We start from the raw sequence: 24249 nt of genomic DNA, 5'->3' as shown, positions 1-24249 counted from the left end.
ATAAGCAGTATTTTAGGAGAAAAAGGGAAAGTTGCAATTAAGTAGAGGTGAACGCATTTAATAACATGGAACATATACCTTTTGTATGCGAACAGCAATCACACAAGCAATTTGGGAAAAAAAATATTTTTATTCTGGTTGGGTAAAGACCACAATTTTATTCAGCAACAGTGTTATCAGGGGACTGGCTGGCAAATCTTAGCCCTGGGGCGAGACTTGTCTCGGCAGCCGATTAGCATCATTTTAAAAGAAAAAAAAATGCATAGTCCAGTAACCCATCTGAAGGTCACTCACTATGGGACCAGCCCGGGGGGCAAATGCCCACTGCCCCTGAGTTTTACCATAATATGCTTTCTACTCCATTCGACCACTGGAATGAGTGCGGTGACAAACACTGTGAGTAGGGTCAGAATACTTCCTCTCTCTGCTCCTATCACTGTAATCACCTACATGGAGAGCACAAGAGGCTGGAGTCACCACGAGTCCCTTCTGTATTTATAGATGAGACCTCCTCTGTGCCGCCCCTAACATGGTGCTGCCTGAGACTAGTGATCGCCCCCCAGGCCCCGCTCCCCCACTGGTTCATCTGGCCACTCATATGGGCGGTGACACCACTGGTAGGTCTCCCCGGGTAATCTCTATCTCCCTGCCTGCCTCGGTGCCCATGAAGTGTTACTACACCTACTGCCTATAGCACAGGCAGTGTGCACCTCCGTACACCACGGAACTATGCAGACCGCTGTCAGTGCAGCCGCCGGCTCCTCCCTCCGTCCCAGCAGCCAGCTCCAATCACCCCCAGCGCACACGTCCCTCCCTTCCTGTCCTTGCACCAATCTATGAACCCAGATCGCTGGAGAGAAATCCTGGCAACGACCCGACCCGGGTCTCATCGGGGACAACCAGCACAACACGGACCCGTGCGGACACCATCACAGCTGATCTACCGTACCGGGAGCTGCGGACCCGGCGCAGATGTAACATCCCGCAATGTGAGTTGTCGTATCTGTCATGTTGTGTGAGCCTGGCGGAGTGTAAGAGATGAGGTGGAGCATGTAGGATCACTGTATGTCAGCACTGCCCCCACCTCCAGCACCTCACTCACTGTATGTCAGCACTGCCCCCACCTCCAGCACCTCACTCACTGTATGTCAGCACTGCCCCCACCTCCAGCACCTCACTCACTGTATGTCAGCACTGCCCCCACCTCCAGCACCTCACTCACTGTATGTCAGCACTGCCCCCACCTCCAGCACCTCACTCACTGTATGTCAGCACTGCCCCCACCTCCAGCACCTCACTCACTGTATGTCAGCACTGCCCCCACCTCCAGCACCTCACTCACTGTATGTCAGCACTGCCCCCACCTCCAGCACCTCACTCACTGTATGTCAGCACTGCCCCCACCTCCAGCACCTCACTCACTGTATGTCAGCACTGCCCCCACCTCCAGCACCTCACTCACTGTATGTCAGCACTGCCCCCACCTCCAGCACCTCACTCACTGTATGTCAGCACTGCCCCCACCTCCAGCACCTCACTCACTGTATGTCAGCACTGCCCCCACCTCCAGCACCTCACTCACTGTATGTCAGCACTGCCCCCACCTCCAGCACCTCACTCACTGTATGTCAGCACTGCCCCCACCTCCAGCACCTCACTCACTGTAGGTCAGCACTGCCCCTACCTCCAGCACCTCACTCACTGTATGTCAGCACTGCCCCCACCTCCAGCACCTCACTCACTGTATGTCAGCACTGCTTCTCCTATGTACAGTCCACGGCTGTTTATTTACACGCTCGGTGTTCTCTTATTCCACGTGTGTCTCTTACGTGCTGTTGTTCTACCACTATACCAGATCCCGTCCTGTATCTTCTCTAATTCAATTTATTTAATCTATCTTTGTAATGTAATTTCTTCCTCTCTAATGTCCCTTAACTATTGTGCTCAATTTACGTCCCTGTTCTCTTCTACCCCCTATAATTGGCGTTACCCTCAGGGCAAATTCTCTGTCCAGGTTACATTGTTTTCCCTTCATTCCTATTTAATATTTATCCTCCTTGTTTTGTCACACTTCCTCACCCACAACTGGTTTATCATGCTCTGGGCTCGCTTTCTGACACAGCTTATGGTAGCCCTGCATAGAGTGGACTGCTGGGGTCCAGCATTTCTTTATTCATAATATACACTTTTCCCAGTGGGGTATTAATTTAATTTCAGATTATTAATACTTTATGGGGGGGGGGGGGATTCAATGATCCCTGACACAGCACAGCGTTAAGCATATTACTGTTAATGCGGTAATTTTAACACTGTTTTCTGCTCAGGGAGCCGGGAGTCAAAAGACGGCGTTGCAATTACTGTAGTAACGGTAATAGTGCGCAGGCTGCATTACTTTTGACAGTAACGCAGCTGATTGAATATGCCCCTATGAATTTGTAGACTTTACGGGGGTATTAAATTGTTGCTCCGGCCGCCGGAAGAACGAGCGCGTTAAAACTATTACCGTTTATACGGTATTTGCTCGCTGAATTTGGAGCTGCGAGATGAAATTCAGCGAGTAAACTACCGTATTAACGTTTTTTACGCGCAAGTTTACCGTATAAACGGTAATAGTTTTAACGCGCTCGTTTTTTTGTGGTCCGGAGCAACAATTGAATACCCCCCTACATATGATATAAAGGCAAACATCTTTATTTCAGGTCGGTGGGTGGTTTGGAGTAAACCAGACGGGATGTAGGTGAAGTGTCGATAGTCATAACGTCAACACTGTTTAATGTCCACTGTCATTATGTCTACGTGTTCATATTGTCGACATGTAAAACGTGTACAAGTTTGTAATGCCAACATTCTCTTCCCACACACTTGGGACGGTGGATTTAGGGTAATATTGTTTAAGTGTAGAGATTCATTTTGTCCCTGGTGCACTACAGGACCCAGCATGCCCAGGCTACCATTAAGTGTTTGGGCATGCTGGCACTTATAGTACTACAAGCGCCAGCATACCAATGGTTGCCAGGGCATGCTGGCACTAGCACTAGCACTTGGAGAACAACAAGTGCCAGCATGCCCTGGCACCCAGGGCCTGCTGGGTCTGCTATAGTGCACCAAGGAAAAATGTTACAAAAACACACACACAAGTTAGTCCCTGCCCCCTTTTTGACAGCTAAGGCTGCACACTATGTGCAGGTCCGTTTGGCAGAGACAGGCAGGGAGAGTGTGCAACACAATCAGAGCAGCCGGGCAGCACACTCTCCCTGCCTGTTTCTGCCGAACGAACCTGCACATAGTGTGCAGCCACCAACAGCAATCACCCCCCCCCCCCCCACCTGATTGGGGAAATCAACCCCACCTGAATCCGCCACTGGGGTTGGTTTGGCATTATGGCAGGGGGACCCCATGCTGCAGGTTTCCCTACTATAGGGCCTCCAGCCCAGGTTGGCAAAGCCTAGTGCTAGTAATAGTAAAATTTGTCCTCCCAGTTTTGCAAGTACCAACAATAGAGTTGTTTAAGCTGTTTAGGGGGGCGGGGGCACTCTGTTTTTTTGTTTTGTTTCTGTTTTTTGTTTTGTTTTAACTGTTTATTACATGTATTGTCTTTGTTTGTGTGTGTGTTTTGTTTTACATGCATTGCTGTTTTAGTTTTACATCTATTGATGTATGTCAATATTTTGAGTGTTGACATTGTGATTGTCGACATTTCATATCAAATCCAACCAGGCACCTATAATCTTTATTGTGCTTGTCTATGAGTAACATAGTAATATTATTTTGTACAAGTACCTCTTTCCTCTGTTATTTTTTTATGAAAATTATATGAAAGTATTCATCCAAAACTGGAATAATAGCTGTATTCCAAAGTGGATCTATCTCAAGGAAAACTAAATGACTGGTAGAGAAACATGACTTTTTATGTGTGGGCTGCTATTGGCCAACTACACTAATTGGGCCAATGTGAGTCGTTCTTTCATCCTGATGGCTGAATGACCAGATCCATCCGCGTATGAGTATCGTTAATTGATAATCAGCTACTGTTAGCTGATATATACTTGGTTACAAAGTTAACCACACATATGCAAACCTTATTATTTGGCTTGATCACCAGACAATTTAGTTAGTGACCATTTTGATTGGGTGGAACGGCCAGATTGCAAAATATAGTGGTACACTTCCTGGTTGACTGATGACTTTACACACGATACATTATTTAAATTAGTTGCTGGTGTAGGTAGAAATTTTGTGACACTGATCTCATGTAACCATCCACAGCAATGTACTGAAAGTTGGCTGCAGGATGTTTCTTGGGAGAACACTGATAATTCTCCTGTCAGTATATGGACTGTTAACTCTCATGAATACTAATAGCTGAGTAGCTTCGCGAAAACTTAAAAAGTTTAATATAGAAGCTACACAGTTGTAACATACATATAATGTGTATACATTTAGGAGTTGAATGTTCTAGTATTTGGTTTTTTTTTTAGTGAAGAGAGATTACCTGTGTGCGTACCCCCCATAGGCAATGAGCAATGGTTTCAATAGTCTTGGGGAAGGGGGGTAACCTTCTATCAGGAGTGCTTCAGATTAATCATTCTCTGTTGATTATTTTTTATCAGCAGGCAATAAATAATAAAATAGGTAGGAGTAAATGGGCTATTCCAGCTCCAAAATATACTGGGGACACCCTAATTTGAAATATGGATGTCCACTTTTTTTAAAAGAGGTTGTTCCAGTTTAGTTATTGTCTGTGATCACCTAGCAATATATAACATTGAAGTAAATGAGGTTTGAGCTCTAAAAGAACTCTGCTTTCATCCCATCTCAAGTCTGAAATAATCAGAGCACCCTCATTTTAAAGACAGATGCCCCCTCTTTCAAATGACGGTGTTCCTCTTTTTCTTTTGTTTTAATTATTATTAAATATCATTTGAAAAAAGGAAAATATATATAAAATGTTTTTAGCTGGAAGGATTGGGCTCTTTGTTTAAGAGCCACAAACCTGCTCTCCCATGTTATTTAAAAAAGAATTGGGAGTCTCCTCTTTCAAAGTAGGGAGCCTCTTTTTATTTCTTGCCTGGTTATCAGTCCTGATCACCAAACCTATCCCTCCCATAATATTCCTGTAAATACAAGGGTTGCAGCTCTTGTGGAAAACAAATTTCTGCACTATATATATATATATATATGGGGATAACCATATTTGAAAGAGGGGAGTCCCTTCTCTGTAAAAGGAGACAAGTTTTTATTAATTTATAGTCTGATCTAATTAATCATGACCGCCAAAGAAATGCATATTTTGAAAATAAAAGTATTAAGTGCATATTTGTACACCAGTCACCACTTAAGGTTAAGGCAACCGTTACAGATGGGGCACCATTCTTGTGTGGAGACAGCTATTTAGAAAGTGTGACAATCCCTCTTTTTCAACTGCTTGCCCAACTTTAATTTATTAAATAAAATGTGAAAACGTTTTCTATATTGTGCTAGCTCCTTATAACTATTATACATTCCAGACTTTGGTTAATAATATAATTAATGCCTCATTTGATGTAATAGGTTGTCTAGTTTCCTAGACGGATGCATGTATGCACTCCCTGTTTTTAAGTGCACTCTTTACAATGATGATAGCTTTTCCTAAACCCCTGGATCGGTGGGTGTGGGGTAGTATTAACTTATATATATAAATCCATTTTGTCCCTGGTGCACTACAGGTCCCAGCATGCATAGGCTGCCATTAAGTGTTTGGGCATGCTTGCGCTTATGTACTAGAAGCACCAGCATACCCATGCTGGCACTTGGGGAACCACAAAAAGCAGCCACTGTTCCTGTCTATACAATGATGGTGGTAGTGGATGGTCACAGAGAACAGCAGTAGATGATTGCTGCTCTTTTTTTATCATCAATAAAGTTTTTATTGAAAAAATGTTTCATAAATATGGGATACAGAACATAAAAAGGGAGTTAAACAATGAAGAGGAAAGGGGACGAGGAGGGACCTACAGGGACCCCCCACCAGAAAGGGAGGGGTAGTTGCTCAATGAGTATTGTAATATAACATAATATGCTTATGGAAATAAACAGTCTCAAAGAATAAAAACATTATTCGACCTGAGTAACAAGAATAGATATGACATAGCCAAATAAAGAAGTATAGACCTTCCAAAGGAAGAAAATGGAACCATTAACCTACTGATCGACCTGTGGAACTTCAAGTAAAGCTTGTGGTGAATGGGTAGTAGAGGGGGTAGGGGGTCTACCAGGCGCTCCGGCTCCTTCCGTAACAAATATGTGCCACTTTAGCCACTTCATGATTGGGGCCCTAGCGGAGGTAGAATAAGGCATATCGATCGTCTCCATCTCGAAATAGATAGCGTAGGAGGAGTAGCAACCTTCCAATTTTGGGCTATTGCTGCTCTGGTTGCTAACAGGATATGGCCCAGAAGACATCTATCTTGTTTAGAGATGGAGGAAGGATATATAGGAAGTAGAGCCAGGCTTGGATCTATGTCGACAGGACCGCCCAAAACAGAGGAACAAAAATCAAAGACCTCTCGCCAGAGAGGACGTATGATAGGGCATGCCCAAAACACATGAAATATATTGGCTGTTGGGTCGCATTGACGCCAGCATAATTTTGTCTCTGAAGGCATATAACATGGAGCCTGGCCGGGGTGAGGTATAATCTGTTAATCAATTTAACGTGCATCTCTGTGTGATTGATGCATTTAAATATGTGGTATGAAGTAGAGTAAATGTCTGGGATGAGTTTAGAGAGGGCATGAAGGGAGATATTTTACGAGTTGGTAATGATAATTCAGGATGACGGTTCATTAATCTGTCCCAGACCAGCAGCGCATACGAGATGGAGAGTAGGCGACAAGGGGAAGAGGGACGAATGTTTTTAGGGGTCCACAACAGGTCTACCAGGGGAAAGGTCGAGTAGGAGCCCTGTTCTAGATCTACCCATGGCTTAGTATTAGGAGGGAGGAACCAATCTCTGAGGTAAGTTAAAATGCAAGCCTCTTGGTATAGGACCAGGTGGGGAAGTGCCAGACCCCCCTGTTGCATGGGGAGAGTCATACGTTGGTAAGCCAGAAGGGGACGTTTTTGTTTCCATACATAAGATGACATCAGTTTGTATAGAAGATCCATATAATGTTCGGGTGCTACATAAGGAATAGTACGAAATATATACATTAATTTCGGAAACAACATCATTTTAAAAGAAGCAATACGACCCAGCCAGGAGACCTCGTAGTTGATCCAATTCTTGGTTAGTAACAAAAGATGTTGGAGTAATGGGGCATAATTGGCTTCAAAATTATCAGCAATCTTAGGGGTAACCTGAATACCCAGATATTGTGAGGATGTCTGAACCCACACAAAAGGAAACCGTTGCTGCAATGATGCAAGGAGGAGGGGGGGATGTTAACAGGCATTGCTTCTGATTTAGTGACATTCAATTTATAAAAAGAAGCAGCACTATATCGATCTAAGATGAGTTGCAATGCCACCAACGAGGTCTCTGGGCTGGTAACAAAAAAAAAATACATCATCTGCAAACAAACATAATTTATGGGGGGTTGAGTAAAGCGTGAGCCCTGGAAAGTCAGAGGCAGAACGAACTGTTTGGGCCAGAGATTCAATGGCAAGGGCAAACATAAGCGGGGGACAGAGGACACCCCTGTCTAGTTCCATTGCTATAAATCCTAGCTGTTGGATCCTGGTATAATGCAAATATTGAGTGGAGAATGTTGCCTTGGAAACCAAATTTGACTAAGACCTCCCGATTGCTGCTCTTTAATGATCTCGGAAAATATCTGATATGGGTGGGGGATGGGGATCCAATAATGTCATTTAATAGGGCCAGGAAAGCATTGATCATAATAGGGCCTCTATTATGATCAATGCTGCACAATAGTCAGATTTTATGTTGTGGAGCTAGCTGGGGTTGGGGGGAAGGCAGTTTAAGATGGAACGGTACGCAAGAAGCAAAACATATGTAAAATATAAAAATGAAGATGGTGAATTAAAAAAGTTATGTTCAATTTATAGAAAACAAAAAAAGAAACGATTGCGTCTCTAAAGAATCTGAAGCGACATGCCTATAAACACCATATTTGTATTTTTATTCTCTTAATTAGAAGGTAATTTGTTTATTAACCTCATACCCATTCACGTGAAAATAGATGTGTTTCCTAGCATTTTTAATGCATGTAAATGGGTCTGACAATGGTCCACATACTCACAGGTGTTTTTACTTTTGTTCATGTACGTTGGTTTCTTCAAACAATTCTTGCTCCATTCAGTGTGTTTAATGCAAGTTAAATGCATTGAGGTCAATGGACTGACCTCCAATGACCTACTGTAAAAACACTAGTTAAAAGCGTTTGACATATGTTTTTAAATGCAAATCAAACGCCAGATTGTATAAGCCCTTAAGGTCATAATAACAGCTCCATATTCATGTGTTTCATCTTTTACTGAGAAACCAAAAAACAGCTGGAACCTGGATTTATTTAGCTCTATTACTCTCTAAAACATAGTATTATAGGAAACCTGCAGTATAAAATGTGTGCGACGTGTTTTCAAATGCAAATCAAACGCCAGTGGGTATAAGCCCTTCCGTTCATAGTAACAGCTAAATATTGATATACTTTATAGAAACGAAAAAACTGACCCAAACAGGATCTTTTTTTTTTTTTTTTAGCTCTTTTACTCTCTTCTATATAGTATTTTTAAACCAAACTGCAGTATAAAATGCAAATTATGCCTGATTGTTAATGTTTTAGCCATATTTTGTGCAGGTATTCTAAGGAACAGTCCTGTTTGTATCCCTATCTTATTAGTATGTGGATCTGCTTTCCTTATGAAAGGACATTTTTTTTTTTTTTTTTTTTTTAAACCCCTTGAATCATTTGCTCATTATGCCCCACAAAGATATATCTTGGTCAATGATAGGAAAAAGTGGATTTCTAGTGATGTCCTTTATTGGATAGCGAAGAATCCTAAGTAGCGATTAAAGCTTTCAATTATATCTATTTAGCTAGACAATAAAAGGTATCACTTGAACATCTTGAACTTTTTCCTACTTATATCAATGGCTAACATGGTACAACACTTCGATTAGAAAAAAAGGAGATGGACAGAGTGGGTGTTGGGTTTCTTGAACATAAGAGTGGTTAATCCCATTCATCTGAGGAAAGAGGTCAGGAAACAAAGGATCCTGACAGACTAAATGGGTGGACACCAGAGGTGGAGTTAACCTTTTGTTCTCCCATTAAAGAGCTGGGGGTGGATGCGTATATTCTCCCATATGTGGTGTGTGTTTCATGCATCTCCAATGCATGCTGTAAGTTGCTGTGGATCTTCCCTACCCCTCAATAGTGATAAACCACTACAGACACATCTCTTTAATGCACTTACAGAGTGTGTATCCTAGGGAAGATACAATACTGGCAGTAGGATCATCCAGAACAGGTAAGTAAGAGGATAAACACAATTGATAAAGGGAATTTGTCCGTTCTTTATGTTCAGAAAGAATCTTTCTCCCTCTGTGAGGCTACATTGACAACTGTCACACTGAGTTTGTTTATTTTGCCTTCCCATGGATCAATGCTTATTTTTAATGAAAGGTTGAACTCGTATTTTTTTTTTTTTTTTTAACCTTACTTGCTAATTATGTAGCATAGGAAGCAAAGGAAAATCAAAGGCCACTGTAGAGCTAAGTAGCACTTTTGTCTGCAGGTTCTGTGTTATATTAGGGCAATCATAGCCCTACCTGTACTGAAGTCTTTACCCTGTTAATCAAACATAAACTGTGGGTATTAAAATGGGTATTGGCACATTCGGTGCATTAACTACAGAATAACCAAAGAGTAGTGGCTAAATATGATTGAAAGCAAAAAGTGTGATGCACAACTTATGTCACTTTATTCATGAAAGCTGGTTGCACTTGTAGGTAAGATATAACATTACTCTTAATATATTTTTAAAAAGAATAGACTTGCCCCAGCCCAGGATAATTTCAAGATACAAGTTACAACTCAAAAGCGCAAATAATGTCTGTGTATGTATATGGTGTTGTGTATGTAAGTTTATGTGTGTGTATATATATATATATATATTATATATAAAGATCTCTCTCGATAGATAGATAGATAGATATCTATATATATCTACGGTATATACTCGAGTATAAGTCGACCCGAATATAAGCCGAGGCACCTAATTTTACCACAAAAATCTGGGAACACTTATTGACTCGAGTATAAGCCTAGGGTGGGAAATGCAGCAGCTACTGGTAATTTTTTTTACTTTACTTTACTTTTATACATTCAGCTGAGACCCCATGCACATTCATTAGAAGCAGAGGGATTGGAGGTTAAGGTGATGGGCAAGGAAATGGATAATACACTGGATAAATGCAGTGGTATACAGTAAAACAGTATGTGAAAACAAGCAAACAGTATGTGAAAACAAAAAAGTAATACTGCTACTGAAATAGTAATTGGATGTGCCGATAAACAGATGGATCTGCAGCACTTGAGATCAAAAAAATGTGCTGAAAAACTCGGCTTATACTCGAGTATATATGGTGTGTGTATATATATATCTATATATATCTATATATATCTATATATATATATATATATATATATATATATATATATATATATATATATATGTATATATTAGATCTAGATATGTATCTAACTCTAAAATATATCTATATAGATCTATATATCTATGTGTATATATCATGTGTGTGTATATATATACACACATAGAGAGAGAGAGTGATATAGATATATCTATCGATCTCTAGATAGATTTATCTACCTATATATAGCTATATAGAGAGAGAGATGGAGGATATGTGCAGTAGATAGCAGTTACTGTGTGGCAAAGCACAACAATGTATGGCTGAGCTTTTCAATGCTTTATTTAGGTTTGTTTATGTATGTACATAGAAAAAAATAATAAATATATATATATGACACCCAAAAAGTCTTTAAGCTATAAAGCGCTTATTGACACCAAGTGCAAATAATAAACAGGAATATACTTAAATTTTCCAATAGGCAGCTCCCCAGTCATTCAACACCTGTCTGCAAGTGTCATTCCTAATAAATGAGATACAAAAAGACAGGGGGCGCCAACCATAGTGTATTAAAAGTAGAGATGGGCGGGTCCGGTTCTCCGAGAACCGAACCCACCCGAACTTTGGGTATCCGAGTACCGAGCTGAGCAGCTCGGTACTCTCCCGCCCATTCCGAATCCAAATCGAGGCCGAACGTCATTGTGACGTCGTCGGATCTCGGGACTCGGTTCTCGCGATACTTCAACTTTATAAATACACGCCTCCACAGCAATCCATCGCCATTTGACAGAGGGAGAGAGCAGGGTGTAGTCATAGGCTAATTAGAGCAGGGACAGAGAATACCATATTGTTCTTGCAATTGCTCTAACCAAAATCGCTAGTGCAGAGAGGAGGATAGAGGTTTATTATTTTTTCTTCATATTTGGCACTCCCCAGCGCTTTTGGGGTGTCCCCCATAATTGTGCATTAATATTTCTGGCTGTCAAAAGTCATATCTGTCAGCAGTATCTACTCAATAATTTGTAGCACACCTCAGTGTTTTTGGGGTGTCCCCCATAATTGTGCATTAATATTTCTGGCTGTCAAAAGTCATATCTGTCAGCAGTATCTACTCAATAATTTTTAGCACTCCTCAGTGTTTTTGGGGTGTCCTCCCTAATTGTGCATTAATATTTCTGGCTGTCAAAAGTCATATCTGTCAGCAGTATCTACTCAATAATTTTTAGCACTCCTCAGTGTTTTTGGGGTGGCCTCCCTAATTGTGCATTAATATTTCTGGCTGTCAAAAGTCATATCTGTCAGCAGTATCTACTCAATAATTTTTAGCACTCCTCAGTGTTTTTGGGGTGTCCTCCCTAATTGTGCATTAATATTTCTGGCTGTCAAAAGTCATATCTGTCAGCAGTATCTACTCAATAATTTTTAGCACTCCTCAGTGTTTTTGGGGTGTCCTCCCTAATTGTGCATTAATATTTCTGGCTGTCAAAAGTCATATCTGTCAGCAGTATCTACTAAATAATTTTTAGCACTCCTCAGTGTTTTTGGGGTGTCCTCCCTAATTGTGCATTAATATTTCTGGCTGTCAAAAGTCATATCTGTCAGCAGTATCTACTCAATAATTTTTAGCACTCCTCAGTGTTTTTGGGGTGTCCTCCCTAATTGTGCATTAATATTTCTGGCTGTCAAAAGTCATATCTGTCAGCAGTATCTACTAAATAATTTTTAGCACTCCTCAGTGCTTTTGGGGTGTCCTCCCTAATTGTGCATTAATATTTCTGGCTGTCAAAAGTCATAACTGTCAGCAGAAGCTACTAAATAATTTTTAGCACTCCCCAGTGGTTTGCGCTCAGAATGGATTCAAAGCAGTCCACATATGATCTAAATGAGCAACCAGGTTCTGTCACCAGTCCTGATGTTAGTGTTCCCAGTACGTCATCTGGCCAAGGCGATGTCAAACAACAGAGTGTTTTCAAATTAGTGCAAAAAACAAAAACCAAAAAAAAATTTACTGTATTGAAGCGAAAAAGAAGTGTAACTGAGCAAAAGTTAAGTGACGATAAAAAAAAAATTGCAAGCATGCCATTCTACACACGCAGTGGCAAAGAGAGAATGAGGCTTTCACCTTTGGCTATTAGTGGCAGATCCCAAAAAGTTACCCAGCCTACAATTGGTGCACAACTACTGTTACGCGTCAAAGCCGAGCTGCAAGATAACAGTGAGGCATTACAGGAGAATATTTGCTCTGATTCACAAATGACAACAATCCCTGTGGAGAGTCCATCCAACAGTGGGATGTCTAATCGTGAGCATTCTGCTGATGTGTGCCTTAATAGCCCGAGTGTAGCCGGTGATACCCAAATTGAGGATGCCACTTTGGAATTAGAAGAGGATGAGGGGGAGATTTGTGTAGGCGACGAGGGCGCTAATGATGATGTTGATGATTATGATGCAGACAGATACCAAATTGCCTTTCTCAATTTCTATTTATATTCTAGATTATATAACGGCTGATTAGTTTTCTATTTTACTCCTAGTGGAGAGAGGATCTGATGCAGACAGATACCAAACTGCCTTTGTCCATTTCAATTTATATTGTACAGTATATAACGGCTGAATTTATTAGTATTTTATACAAGTGGAGGGGGGCCTAGAGAGACAGAAACCAAACTGGCTTTCTCCATGTCAATTAATATTGTACAGTCTATAACGGCTGGATTTTTTTGTATTTTATACAAGTGGAGGGGGGCCTAGAGAGACAGAAACCAAACTGTCTTTCTCCATGTCAATTAATATTGTACAGTCTATAATGGCTGAATTTTTTAGTATTTTATACAAGTGGAGGGGGGCCTAGAGAGACAGAAACCAAACTGGCTTTCTCCATGTCAATTAATATTGTACAGTCTATAATGGCTGAATTTTTTGGTATTTTATACAAGTGGAGGGGGGCCTTGAGAGACAGAAACCAAACTGGCTTTTTCCATTTCTTTACATATTTAACTATAAGTGTAGGGTGTAATATACATTCAAAGACGATGGCTGCATTGCCAATATGCATAGATGGAGAGGAAGACAATCTGTTTTGTGTGTAGAATAGGCCTACCAACGAAGAATTAAACTGTTTTTTTGGATGATTTATTACCTCAACAATTAGATTACTTGTCTCTAAAACAGTTGGAGCACTAAATTGGGTTAATTTAGGCCCAAAAACATGGATTTTCCAAAAAAATAGCAAAACAAAACCAAACAAAACCAAAACCAAAACCAAAACACGCAATGGCAGTTTTGCAAAACCAAAACCAAAACCAAAACACAACGGTAATCCAGATCCAAAACCGAATCCAAAACCAAAACACGGGGGTCAGTGACCATCTCTAATTAAAAGTGATATATGACACTCTCCACAGATATGTAGTGCTCGTACCGAATATTCAGTAAATCTGGGCCAAGATTAGCAGTCACTCTGATGGTACTGGATAAAATAGGAATCCTCTCAGAGGATTGTGTACAAAGAAAACATTACACACAGCATTACACCACCACCAGTCTTTTGACAATTGACATGATGCTAAATTCTGATTGTACCATCTGCATGTCACAGCAGAAATCAACATTCGTCAGATCAAACGTTTTTCCAACTAGTTTTAGTGAGCCTGTGCCCACTGTAGCTATTCTGCTGCTGTAGTCCATCTACTCTACCTCAAGAATCTAAGTGCTGTGCGTTCAGAGATGCTGTTTCGCATGCCACTGATGTAACGCATGGTTATTTGAGTTGCTGTCTCGTTCATGTCAGACTTGAACCAGTCTGACCATTCTACTCTGACCGCTCTCGTTAACAATTTTCACCCACAGAATCGCTGCTCACTGGTTGTTTTTTGTTTTGTGCAACATTCTTTGTAAACTAGAGCAGTGAGCAACATGAATGAGGCGAAGGCCTTCAAGGGGGCCGCACGGAGGTAGGAGGGTGAGCACCGTGCATTCCCTCCTCCAGGTATGCCACGTGACCATGATGCAGAAGTTGGCTGTCCCGTACTTATTAGATTGGGAGCAGACGGCTGGAGAGCTCGGTGAAGGCTCGGCCAGTCGCTGGTGGCCCAACTGTTCTAGAGACGGTTGTGCGTGAAAAACCCAGGAGAACAGTAACTTCAGGGATACTCGCACCATCCCGTCTGGCACGAACAATCATTGCACGGTCATAGATACTTAGGTTACATTTCTTTCCTATTCTGGTGTTTTGGCGGAACAACGACTAAACCTCTTGACCATGTCTGTATGCTTTTATGCATTGATTTGCTGCCACATGATTGGCTGGTGCTTGCATTAACAAGCAGGTGTACAGTAATAAAATTGCCACTGATTATATTATATATAATTAGAAGTGTCTTTGGTGTCCAATATTACACAATACAGTGGTTTGTTAGTAGTACTTTTACCCTAGTAAAAACGAACACAGGTAAAGTTCAGTCTGTAACAATGTGTATGTGGGCAGATTTTGTTTCTTAATAGTTTATAGACTGTCCATTCATAACAATCACAATGTCACTTTTAATGCAGATTATTATTACCACAGTATCTGAAAAAACATTCAGTTGTAGAAAGCGAGGGTAATGTTGTTAAGTACTATCTGCTTAGTTGCCAACATTGTAATATAATTTCCAGGGATACTTTGCAGCTATGGAGGTGAATCTAAACAAACCATGCACTGCAAGGCGTCAATGAAGTTTTGGGCACTATGCTATGTTTACTAAGCTAATGTATTTTTGTGTATTTTAAAATATCAGTTTCAGAGAATTAAAACAAATACAGATAATTGCTTGCATCCAGTGTGCAGAATATAGGGGATAAGGAACCTTTCTACCGTAAACCAGTTCCATGACCAAAGGCCTGGGACCTCCGCCCAAGTGCTCTCATACAGGTCATATCTCTCAAAAGTGACTTCTCTGTAATAATTTGCTCTAAGGGGTGTGTTATTCCATTAATTCACTACTTTTCCTATAGAATCCTGAGTGATGATATCAGAAGATTTACACAGATATTATTTGCAAGAGTTTATACATAGTAGCTTCTCTTGTGTATTATATATGGAATACTGCACCCCTTAAAGCTGTATTGTGAGATGCTGTGACAGAAACCTTGTACATGGGGGACTGGGTTGGATTACAGGGTTGATGCTAGATCTTCTGTAGTCATTGTAACATCTGGAATTATTATGTAAATCCCACAGCCATGTTTCTAGTGGAAAGCCTTCCCAATAGAGTGTATATTATATAAAGCAGTAAAGATGGGGGGGGCAACTCCATATTGATGTCCATGATTTTGGATTGAGACGTTCAGCAAACACAGATGGAAGTAATGTTCAGGTGTCCACATACTTCTGGCCATGTAGTGTATATTGAAGGTTTGCAGTCCACCTCTAAATGACTATGACCTGAATTGACCGGAACTTCCCCCCTCTGGCCACTAGCCAACAATAAGCGGTCACCGTGGAGAAATACTGGTGATTAGCTGAGTGGCGGTTCAGGTTACCGAATACTTTTGGCCATGTCATGCATTAAGTGATGATCTTACATATATTTAAAGGATAGTGATGACAATTATGTCACATAACTAATTTTCCATGATGGAATGTATTGCCAAATATGGAAAGGTAAAAGGTACATTTCAGTGTTTTATATACGCTATGATCAACTGTTTTTTTTTTCAAGTTACCTTGAAGAACTCTGCTAAACAGTTTAATGACTACCAGAAGAAGTTTGGGGGAAAGATGGAATTTTTCACAATGGGCAGCTTTGCATCTAGTTTGTTAAAAATGCCCAATATAGTATGTCCTTGTTTGATCTGAATTGCTGCAGAAAATACACCAGTTAATTGAAAACACCTACAATAAGCACATGCAATGTAAATTATAACAATCATCATCATCATCATCATTTATTTATATAGCGCCAACATATTCCGTAGCGCTTTACAATTGGGGACAAACGTAATAAACTAATAAACAAACTGGGTAAAACAGACAAAGAGGTGAGAAGGCCCTGCTCGCAAGCTTACAATCTATGGGACAATGGGAGATTGACACATGAGGTTAAGTATACATTTTGCATCTTGGCCCAGCCAGACTGCAAAGGTAGGGTGACTCATAAGCTAAATGATCCTGTCACACAACAATGTTATTCCGGGGGTAGTTGTCTTGTGTGAAATTGTGTAACAGGCTAAAGGTAGTGAGGTTAAGATGGTGGTTGAGGAATATTATAAGCTTGTCTGAATAGGTAGGTTTTCAGAGAACGCTTGAAAGTTTGTAGAACAGAGGAGAGTCTTATTGTGCGAGGGAGAGAGTTCCATAGAGTGGGTGCAGCCCGAAAAAAGTCCTGTAACCGGGAATGGGAGGATGTAATGAGGGTGGATGAGAGACGCAGATCTTTTGCAGAACGGAGTTGCCGAGTTGGGAGATATTTTGAGAGAAGAGAGGAGATGTATGTTGGTGCAGCTTTGTTGATGGCCTTGTAGGTTAGTAAAAGTATTTTATATTGGATTCGGTAGAAGACAGGCAGCCAGTGTAGAGACATACAGAGTGATTCAACAGAGGAATAGCTATTTGCAAGGAAAATCAGTCTTGCCGAAGCATGTAAAATAGATTTTAGGGGTTTGAGTCTGTTTTTGGGAAGACCAGTAAGGAGGGAATTGCAATAGTCAATGCGGGAGATGATTAGTGCATGAATTAAGGTTTTAGCAGTGTCTTGTGTGAGATATGTGCGGATTCTGGAAATGTTCTTTAGATGTATGTAACATGATTTAGATATAGAGTCAATGTGGGAACAAAGGATAGGCGTGAATCAAGGATTACACCTAGGCAGCGAGCTTGTGGGGTGGGATTTATGGTCATGTTATCAACAGAGATAGAAATGTCAGGTATGCTCTTGTTGGCGGGTGGGAATATTATTAACTCTGTTTTAGAAAGATTAAGTTTGAGTTGACGAGAGGCCATCCAAGATGAAATGGCAGAAAGACAGTCAGTTACACGGGACAACACAGATGTCGAGATATCAGGAGAGGATAGATAGATTTGGGTATCATCCGCATAGAGATGATACTGAAAGCCAAAGGAACTTATTAGATTTCCAAGAGAAGCGGTATAGATAGAGAACAGCAGAGGACCTAGCACCGAGCCTTGTGGTACTCCAACTGATAGGGGAAGCGGAGCAGAGGTGGCTCCAGAGAAATTAACAGTGAAAGAGCGATTAGAAAGGTAAGATGAGAACCAGGATAGAACTGTGTCTTGAAGACCTAGGGATTGCAGTGTTTGTATGAGAAGAGAGTGGTCAACGGTGTCAAATGCAGCCGAGAGATCAAGGAGAATTAGGAGAGAGTAATGGCGTTCAGTCTTAGCAGTGATCAGATCATTAACAACCTTGGTCAGCGCAGTCTCTGTGGAGTGTTGAGAACGAAAGCCAGACTGAAGAGGATCCAACAGGTTGTTTGCGGAAAGAAAGCGTGTGAGGCGAGTGTAGGCAAGTCTCTCTAGAAGCTTGGAGGGGCAAGGGAGCTGAGAGATGGGACGGTAATTTGAGAGAGAGTTTGGGTCGGAGTTTTGTTTTTTTAGAATAGGAGTAATCACTGCATGCTTGTATAGTGATGGAAAGATGCCAGTAGAGAGTGAGAGATTACAGATTTGAGTTAGAGGTGAAATGAGCACAGAAGACAGGGATCTACCAATTTGCGAGGGAATAGGATCAAGAGGACAGGAGGTAGAGTAGGAAGATAAGAAGAGCGTAGAAATTTCCTCTTCATTTGTGGGGTCAAATGAAGAAAGGGTGTCAGAGGGTAGTGGGAAGGAAATGAGCTGATGGCTTGTTGAGGAAGAGGATACCATTTCTAGTCTGATCTTGTCAATCTTGTCCTTGAAGTAGGAAGCAAGATCCTGAGCACTGATAGTAGATGGAGGGTTCGGGGTGGGAGGATTGAGAAGATGATTAAATGTATTGAAAAGGCGTTTGGGGTTAGAAGCCTGAGCATAGATAAGAGATTGAAAGTATGTTTGTTTTGCAGTGTCCAGAGCATTTCGATAGGAGTGGTAGACAGAAGTATATGTGAAGAAGTCATTAGAGCTTCGAGATTTACGCCAGTGACGTTCTGCTTTACGGGACAGTTTTTGAAGATTTCGTGTTGCTTTGGTGTGCCACGGTTGACATCGAAGTCGACGTGTAGTATGAAGTGTCGCTGGAGCCACTTGATCAAGGGCCGTTGCTAAGGTTAGGTGAAAATGAGGTACTGCCATCTCAGGGGATGAGAATGTAGAGATAGGGGAGAGAAGGTGTTGGAGAGAGGTGGAAAATTGTTGAAGATTAATAGAATTAAGATTTCTACGAGTATGAGGAGGCTTGGTTGAGTCAGACAGTAGAGAGGTTAGAGCAGTGGGGGTGAGAGTGTAGCTGATAAGGTGATGATCCGAGAGGGGGAAGGGTGTATTAATAAAATTAGAAACTGAGCATAGTCTAGAGAAAACAAGATCAAGGCAGTGGCCATCCTTATGAGTAGATGATTCAATCCACTGGGAGAGGTCAAGTGAGGATGTTAGAGAGAGTAGTTTGGAAGCAGCTTTGGAAGGTGGGTTATCAATGGGGATGTTGAAGTCACCCATGATGATGGTGGGGATGTCTGAAGATAAGAAGTGAGGGAGCCATGCAGAGAAATCCTCAATAAATTGTTGGTGTGCTCCAGGGGGACGATAGATCACCGCAACACGTAGGGAGAATGGATTAAAAATGCGAATAGCATGTACTTCAAAAGATGTGAACGTGAGTGATGGGACATTTGGTAGAACTGTGTATGTGCACTGTGGGGAGAGAAGTAGTCCAACCCCACCTCCTTGTCTGCCTTCAGGTCTGGAGGTGTGGGTGAGATGGAGGCCACCATGTGAAAGTGCTGCAGGTGAGGCAGTGTCTGATTGCATAAGCCATGTTTCTGTTATTGCCAGAAGGTTGAGGTTTTTTGAGAGGAAGAGATCATGAACGGAGGTAAGTTTGTTACAAACAGAGCGTGCATTCCAAAGGGCACATTTAAAGGACTTGGGAAGAGAGGGGAGACAGGTGATATGTTTGAGGTTTGCTATAGAACGGTAGTGTTCTGATGTATGTGTGTGTGAGGAGTGTGGGGGACCTGGATTAGGTGATATATCACCAGCTAATAGAAGCAGAGTGAGCGAAAGATAGGCAAGGGGATTGTAAGATGTGTGGCCTTTTATTTTCTGGCGACAGGTGGAGGCTGTACTTGTTAGAGATAATAAATAGGACAACAGTTCATGGGTGTTAAATAGAGGTGAGTGGAGTAATGCAGGTGCAATATGAACAAATTTGTGTGTTGGTGGAGGGGTGAAAGATGACACAGTCCTAAAGATCATGCCATGAAATGAGACTAAGAAAAGCAATTTGTGAAACATTGTGATAAAAGGGGTAAAAGCAAAAAGCAAGGGTATTTTAAGAATTACCTCTTAGCAGTATTCCATATAAATAGACAAGTAGTGCAGAAATAGGCTGTGGCAGATGTTGCTTATTGCTGGGAGTAAAAGCAAGTCAAATGTAGTCCAATGTTTGTCCAACTGTGTTGTCTAACTGTGCATTTTCGTCCACTTTGTGAGAAATCACACACGTCTAACCCCACATACGTCTCCCCATAGAATGAAGCTAAGATGTAGTCAGTCTAATTTAGGAATACACTACAGATGTGCTAATTGGTCAGCTAATCAAAGGAAAAGAAATCATGAATAAAGCAGTAAATAATTAGTAGCAATAAATAAAAACCTAGTAAACAACTTGGTCATCTTATGTATCCATGTCCCATTACTGTACTTGATCTCCGCGCCCCTGTCTCTCAGCAGATGTGTGGCTTTGGTTTCATAATATTCAGTTACTGTAAACATAATGTTTATAGGCATATACACATACCCATACACTTATTATATGAACTTTGAATACTTCTACTTTAACTGAACGCCTGTTGATAAAATTATATTGTGCTTGACTTTATTTTTATACTTTAACACAATCATCTCTATTTCTGCAGAAGATCCAGTAAGCCAATAAAGAGTTTTTGGTTTCTCTTCACACAAAGTGGCCACAGATGAAAACTGCAACCTGACTTATGCTACTACCCATTGGATAATGTCTCCCACCACTACCAAAGCTGCTGGTGTGTACCCAGAAGTCACTCCAGGACTTGTGTGTCTACCTCCTATTTCTGATGATCTTCAGCTGATTTGGACTCAGGCAGAGCTGACTCATGAGTTGGATGATCACCCTCAGCTCATCCACACCTTCAGCTACTTTCCATATCCTAGCATGCCAGAGATTGCCTTACTCTGCCTACGGTATGGACTTCAAATGGAAAAGGTGAAAACCTGGTTCATGGTACAGCGAATTCGTTGTGGTATCAGCTGGTCATCCGAGGAGATAGAGGAGACGCGTTCCCGTCTCCTCTATAATCAGGACCAGCTACATTTTAAACCTCTGGTGGCTCTGGCAAAGAAATCGAATATGTTTAAGAACTTGGAAAAACTTCCCATTCCTGCCCCAAAGAGTGGTGCAGGGCCAGAAATATTACCTCACTCTCCTTGTTCACCCTCAGGTGATGCTGCACCAGAGACCAAGAAATTAAGGTTAAACTGTATGGAGTCAGACAGAGAACAACAAACTGCAACCAACCTCCCCAATGAACATAGAATACAGTCTCCCAGCTGGGACATTCCAGGTACTTATAGACACTGTGCAACAGCCTCAAATCTTAACTCTGAACCAGAGCAGATATTTTGGAACTCTGTCAAGCATCCTGTTACAAGCCAGATGTTGGGAGCTGATAGGACAGAAATTACCTCAGCTGTGTCATGCCTTTCCTCTGAAGAGGAGCTCTATAGGAGTGGGTGGCCTACATCCAGGAATATGGATGATTGCAAAGGATTGCAAGCTGATGGAATCCTCAGAAGAGAAGACTACATGCCAGTCATGCGACGCCAACGCAAAACAAAAGAACAGTTGACCATTCTGAAATCATTTTTTTTGCACTGCCAATGGGCCCGCCGCGAAGACTACAAGATGCTGGAAGAGATTTCTGGACTGCCAAGATCAGAGATTATACAATGGTTTGGAGATACGCGCTATGCACTTAAACATGGCCAGCTTAAGTGGTTCCGAGACAGTGCCCAAGAACGCCCCAGCTGGTTAGATGAACCACAACATCTTATTAATCAAAATGGAAGACATGGTGAACCAACATCTGGAGAATATACTGGAGTCCAAACATTGTCTCCAGAGTTACGAGCGCCAGAATCAGAGTCCAGAACTACAATTCAGGCATTGACAACGTCGGTAACACACGCATTGACCTCTTCTGTTGTGCAGAGGCCAGTGATTAAATTAACAGCATCATTTAGCCAGTGTTCGGAAAAAAGTATGGAAAAAGTACCAGAAATTCATAATAACTATGAAACTGCTTCTGGGACATCTAAATCTACATGTAACATTTCAAATGCAAAGCCTCTCGTAATAAACTGTACAAAACCAGAGTCTCTTCCACAAAACCACATTCAATGCACTACCTTTCAAAAAAACTATGATGTGCTAGAAAAGTACTGGTGTACTAATTATCGTTTGCAGGAGGTAGACTTGGAATCACTGGTTACAGAGTCTGGCTTAAGCCGGCAGCAGGTCCAGGACTGGTTCTGTTCCAAATCTAATAAACCTGCCGAGGTGGAGGTATGTCTTGATGAAGAAGAAGAGGACGATGATGATGTTGTAATCATTCAGGACTAGTGTGCGACTGGTGTAAACATTTATTTTTCTTAGCAACTATTTGAATAAAACAGAAAAAAATCATATACAAGAGTAATTTGTATTTGGCTACATGAGGAAACCTTTATATTTGTTCACAAATAACGTAGGTCATTTCTGTCTACTGAGGAATATAAAGCATACATTTTCTTTGGAGTTTGCAAGATGCAAGTGTAACACAAATATAAAGTGTTTCTCTCCATTTTTTTACGTTTGCACTTGACTACCCCTAATAGTACTACCCTCCTAGTGTTCTTCTCATGCTAATTAGAAGATGCAGCTTCAAATACTGCACTTCATTGGATGGACTCCTACAGTTTTCCAGTCAGATAGAACCATCTCAGCATGGACTTACACTAGGAGGTCTCAAGAAAGCTCCAGGCCAGGCACCACTGGCGAGTGCTGCTGCAGGACATCCTAGGTGCCTGGTGAGTGGTGCTGCAGGACATCCTAGGTGCCTGGTGAGTGCTGCTGCAGGACATCCTAGGTGCCTGGTGAGTGGTGCTGCAGGACATCCTAGGTGCCTGGTGAGTGCTGCTGCAGGACATCCTAGGTGCCTGGTGAGTGGTGCTGCAGGACATCCTAGGTGCCTGGTGAGTGCTGCTGCAGGACATCCTAGGTGCCTGGTGAGTGCTGCTGCAGGACATCCTAGGTGCCTGGTGAGTGGTGCTGCAGGACATCCTAGGTGCCTGGTGAGTGCTGCTGCAGGACATCCTAGGTGCCTGGTGAGTGGTGCTGCAGGACATCCTAGGTGCCTGGTGAGTGGTGCTGCAGGACATCCTAGGTGCCTGGTGAGTGGTGCTGCAGGACATCCTAAGTGCCTGGTGAGTGCTGCTGCAGGACATCCTAGGTGCCTGGTGAGTGCTGCTGCAGGACATCCTAGGTGCCTGGTGAGTGCTGCTGCAGGACATCCTAGGTGCCTGGTGAGTGGTGCTGCAGGAAATCCTAGGTGCCTGGTGAGTGGTGCTGCAGGACATCCTAGGTGCCTGGTGAGTGCTGCTGCAGGACATCCTAGGTGCCTGGTGAGTGCTGCTGCAGGACATCCTAGGTGCCTGGTGAGTGCTGCTGCAGGACATCCTAGGTGCCTGGTGAGTGGTGCTGCAGGACATCCTAAGTGCCTGGTGAGTGCTGCTGCAGGACATCCTAGGTGCCTGGTGAGTGCTGCTGCAGGACATCCTAGGTGCCTGGTGAGTGCTGCTGCAGGACATCCTAGGTGCCTGGTGAGTGCTGCTGCAGGACATCCTAGGTGCCTGGTGAGTGGTGCTGCAGGACATCCTAGGTGCCTGGTGAGTGCTGCTGCAGGACATCCTAGGTGCCTGGTGAGTGGTGCTGCAGGACATCCTAGGTGCCTGGTGAGTGGTGCTGCAGGACATCCTAGGTGCCTGGTGAGTGGTCCTGCAGGACATCCTAGGTGCCTGGTGAGTGCAGCTGCAGGACATCCTAGGTGCCTCCCTCATCTCACTCATGAATAAAATTATTTTAAAATCCCACTTTTCAATCTACCTTGACATATATTTTTATATCTTCATGTATGTGAAGTTCCACTGCTTGTATCTTCTCATCTTCCCAATGTCCTGGTGTTCCAGCATCAAACTGAAGCCCTAAAGGCATCTGAGTGTTCAAGATAAAATGTTTAAAGCAGATATCCAAGTTGGACAAACTTGTAAACACATTCTTTATAACAATACAATAAAATGTGAAGGTTTTATTATTTATTGATATTTATGTAGTGCATACGCAGATCATTACAGAGGAAATTTAAACCTTCACATCAGTCCCTGCCCCAGTGGAAGTTAAATGGCGAACTAGCTCAAGAGCAGCCTTTTGGCCAGTGGT

At 42.1% G+C, this 24249-nt stretch overlaps 2 protein-coding genes across 3 annotated transcripts in view; one reads left to right on the top strand and one right to left on the bottom strand.

The window, feature by feature from the left end:
• Positions 1-805: 805 nt before the first annotated feature.
• On the top strand, positions 806-22833 carry HOMEZ (homeobox and leucine zipper encoding). The gene is made up of 2 exons (XM_075211186.1): positions 806-989; positions 20654-22833. The coding sequence occupies exon 2, from the start codon at positions 20752-20754 to the stop codon at positions 22393-22395; it is 1644 nt and encodes a 547-aa protein (XP_075067287.1). The 5' UTR covers positions 806-989; positions 20654-20751; the 3' UTR covers positions 22396-22833.
• Positions 22834-23804: 971 nt separating this feature from the next.
• RNF212B (ring finger protein 212B) overlaps positions 23805-24249 on the bottom strand; it is a 167754-nt gene continuing 167309 nt past the window's right edge. Inside the window, exon 15 of one of the 2 annotated variants that reach the window (XM_075211185.1) lies at positions 23805-24024. In XM_075211185.1, the coding sequence (XP_075067286.1) occupies positions 24015-24024 (10 nt within the window). In that variant the 3' untranslated portion in view covers positions 23805-24014. The remainder of the gene's footprint in view (positions 24025-24249) is intronic. The other variant, XR_012692513.1, reaches the window with a different exon arrangement.

Source organism: Mixophyes fleayi, chromosome 1, assembly GCF_038048845.1.
Source record: "Mixophyes fleayi isolate aMixFle1 chromosome 1, aMixFle1.hap1, whole genome shotgun sequence".
Classification (NCBI taxonomy): Eukaryota; Metazoa; Chordata; class Amphibia; order Anura; family Limnodynastidae; genus Mixophyes; species Mixophyes fleayi.
The sequence above is the reverse complement of the archived record's forward strand: the minus strand, read 5'-3'. Positions and strand labels throughout refer to the sequence as shown.

Bases quoted from the DNA above. Each gene is read 5' to 3' on its own strand.
- HOMEZ (XM_075211186.1), top strand. From the start codon at position 20,752: ATGTCTCCCACCACTACCAAAGCTGCTGGTGTGTACCCAGAAGTCACT.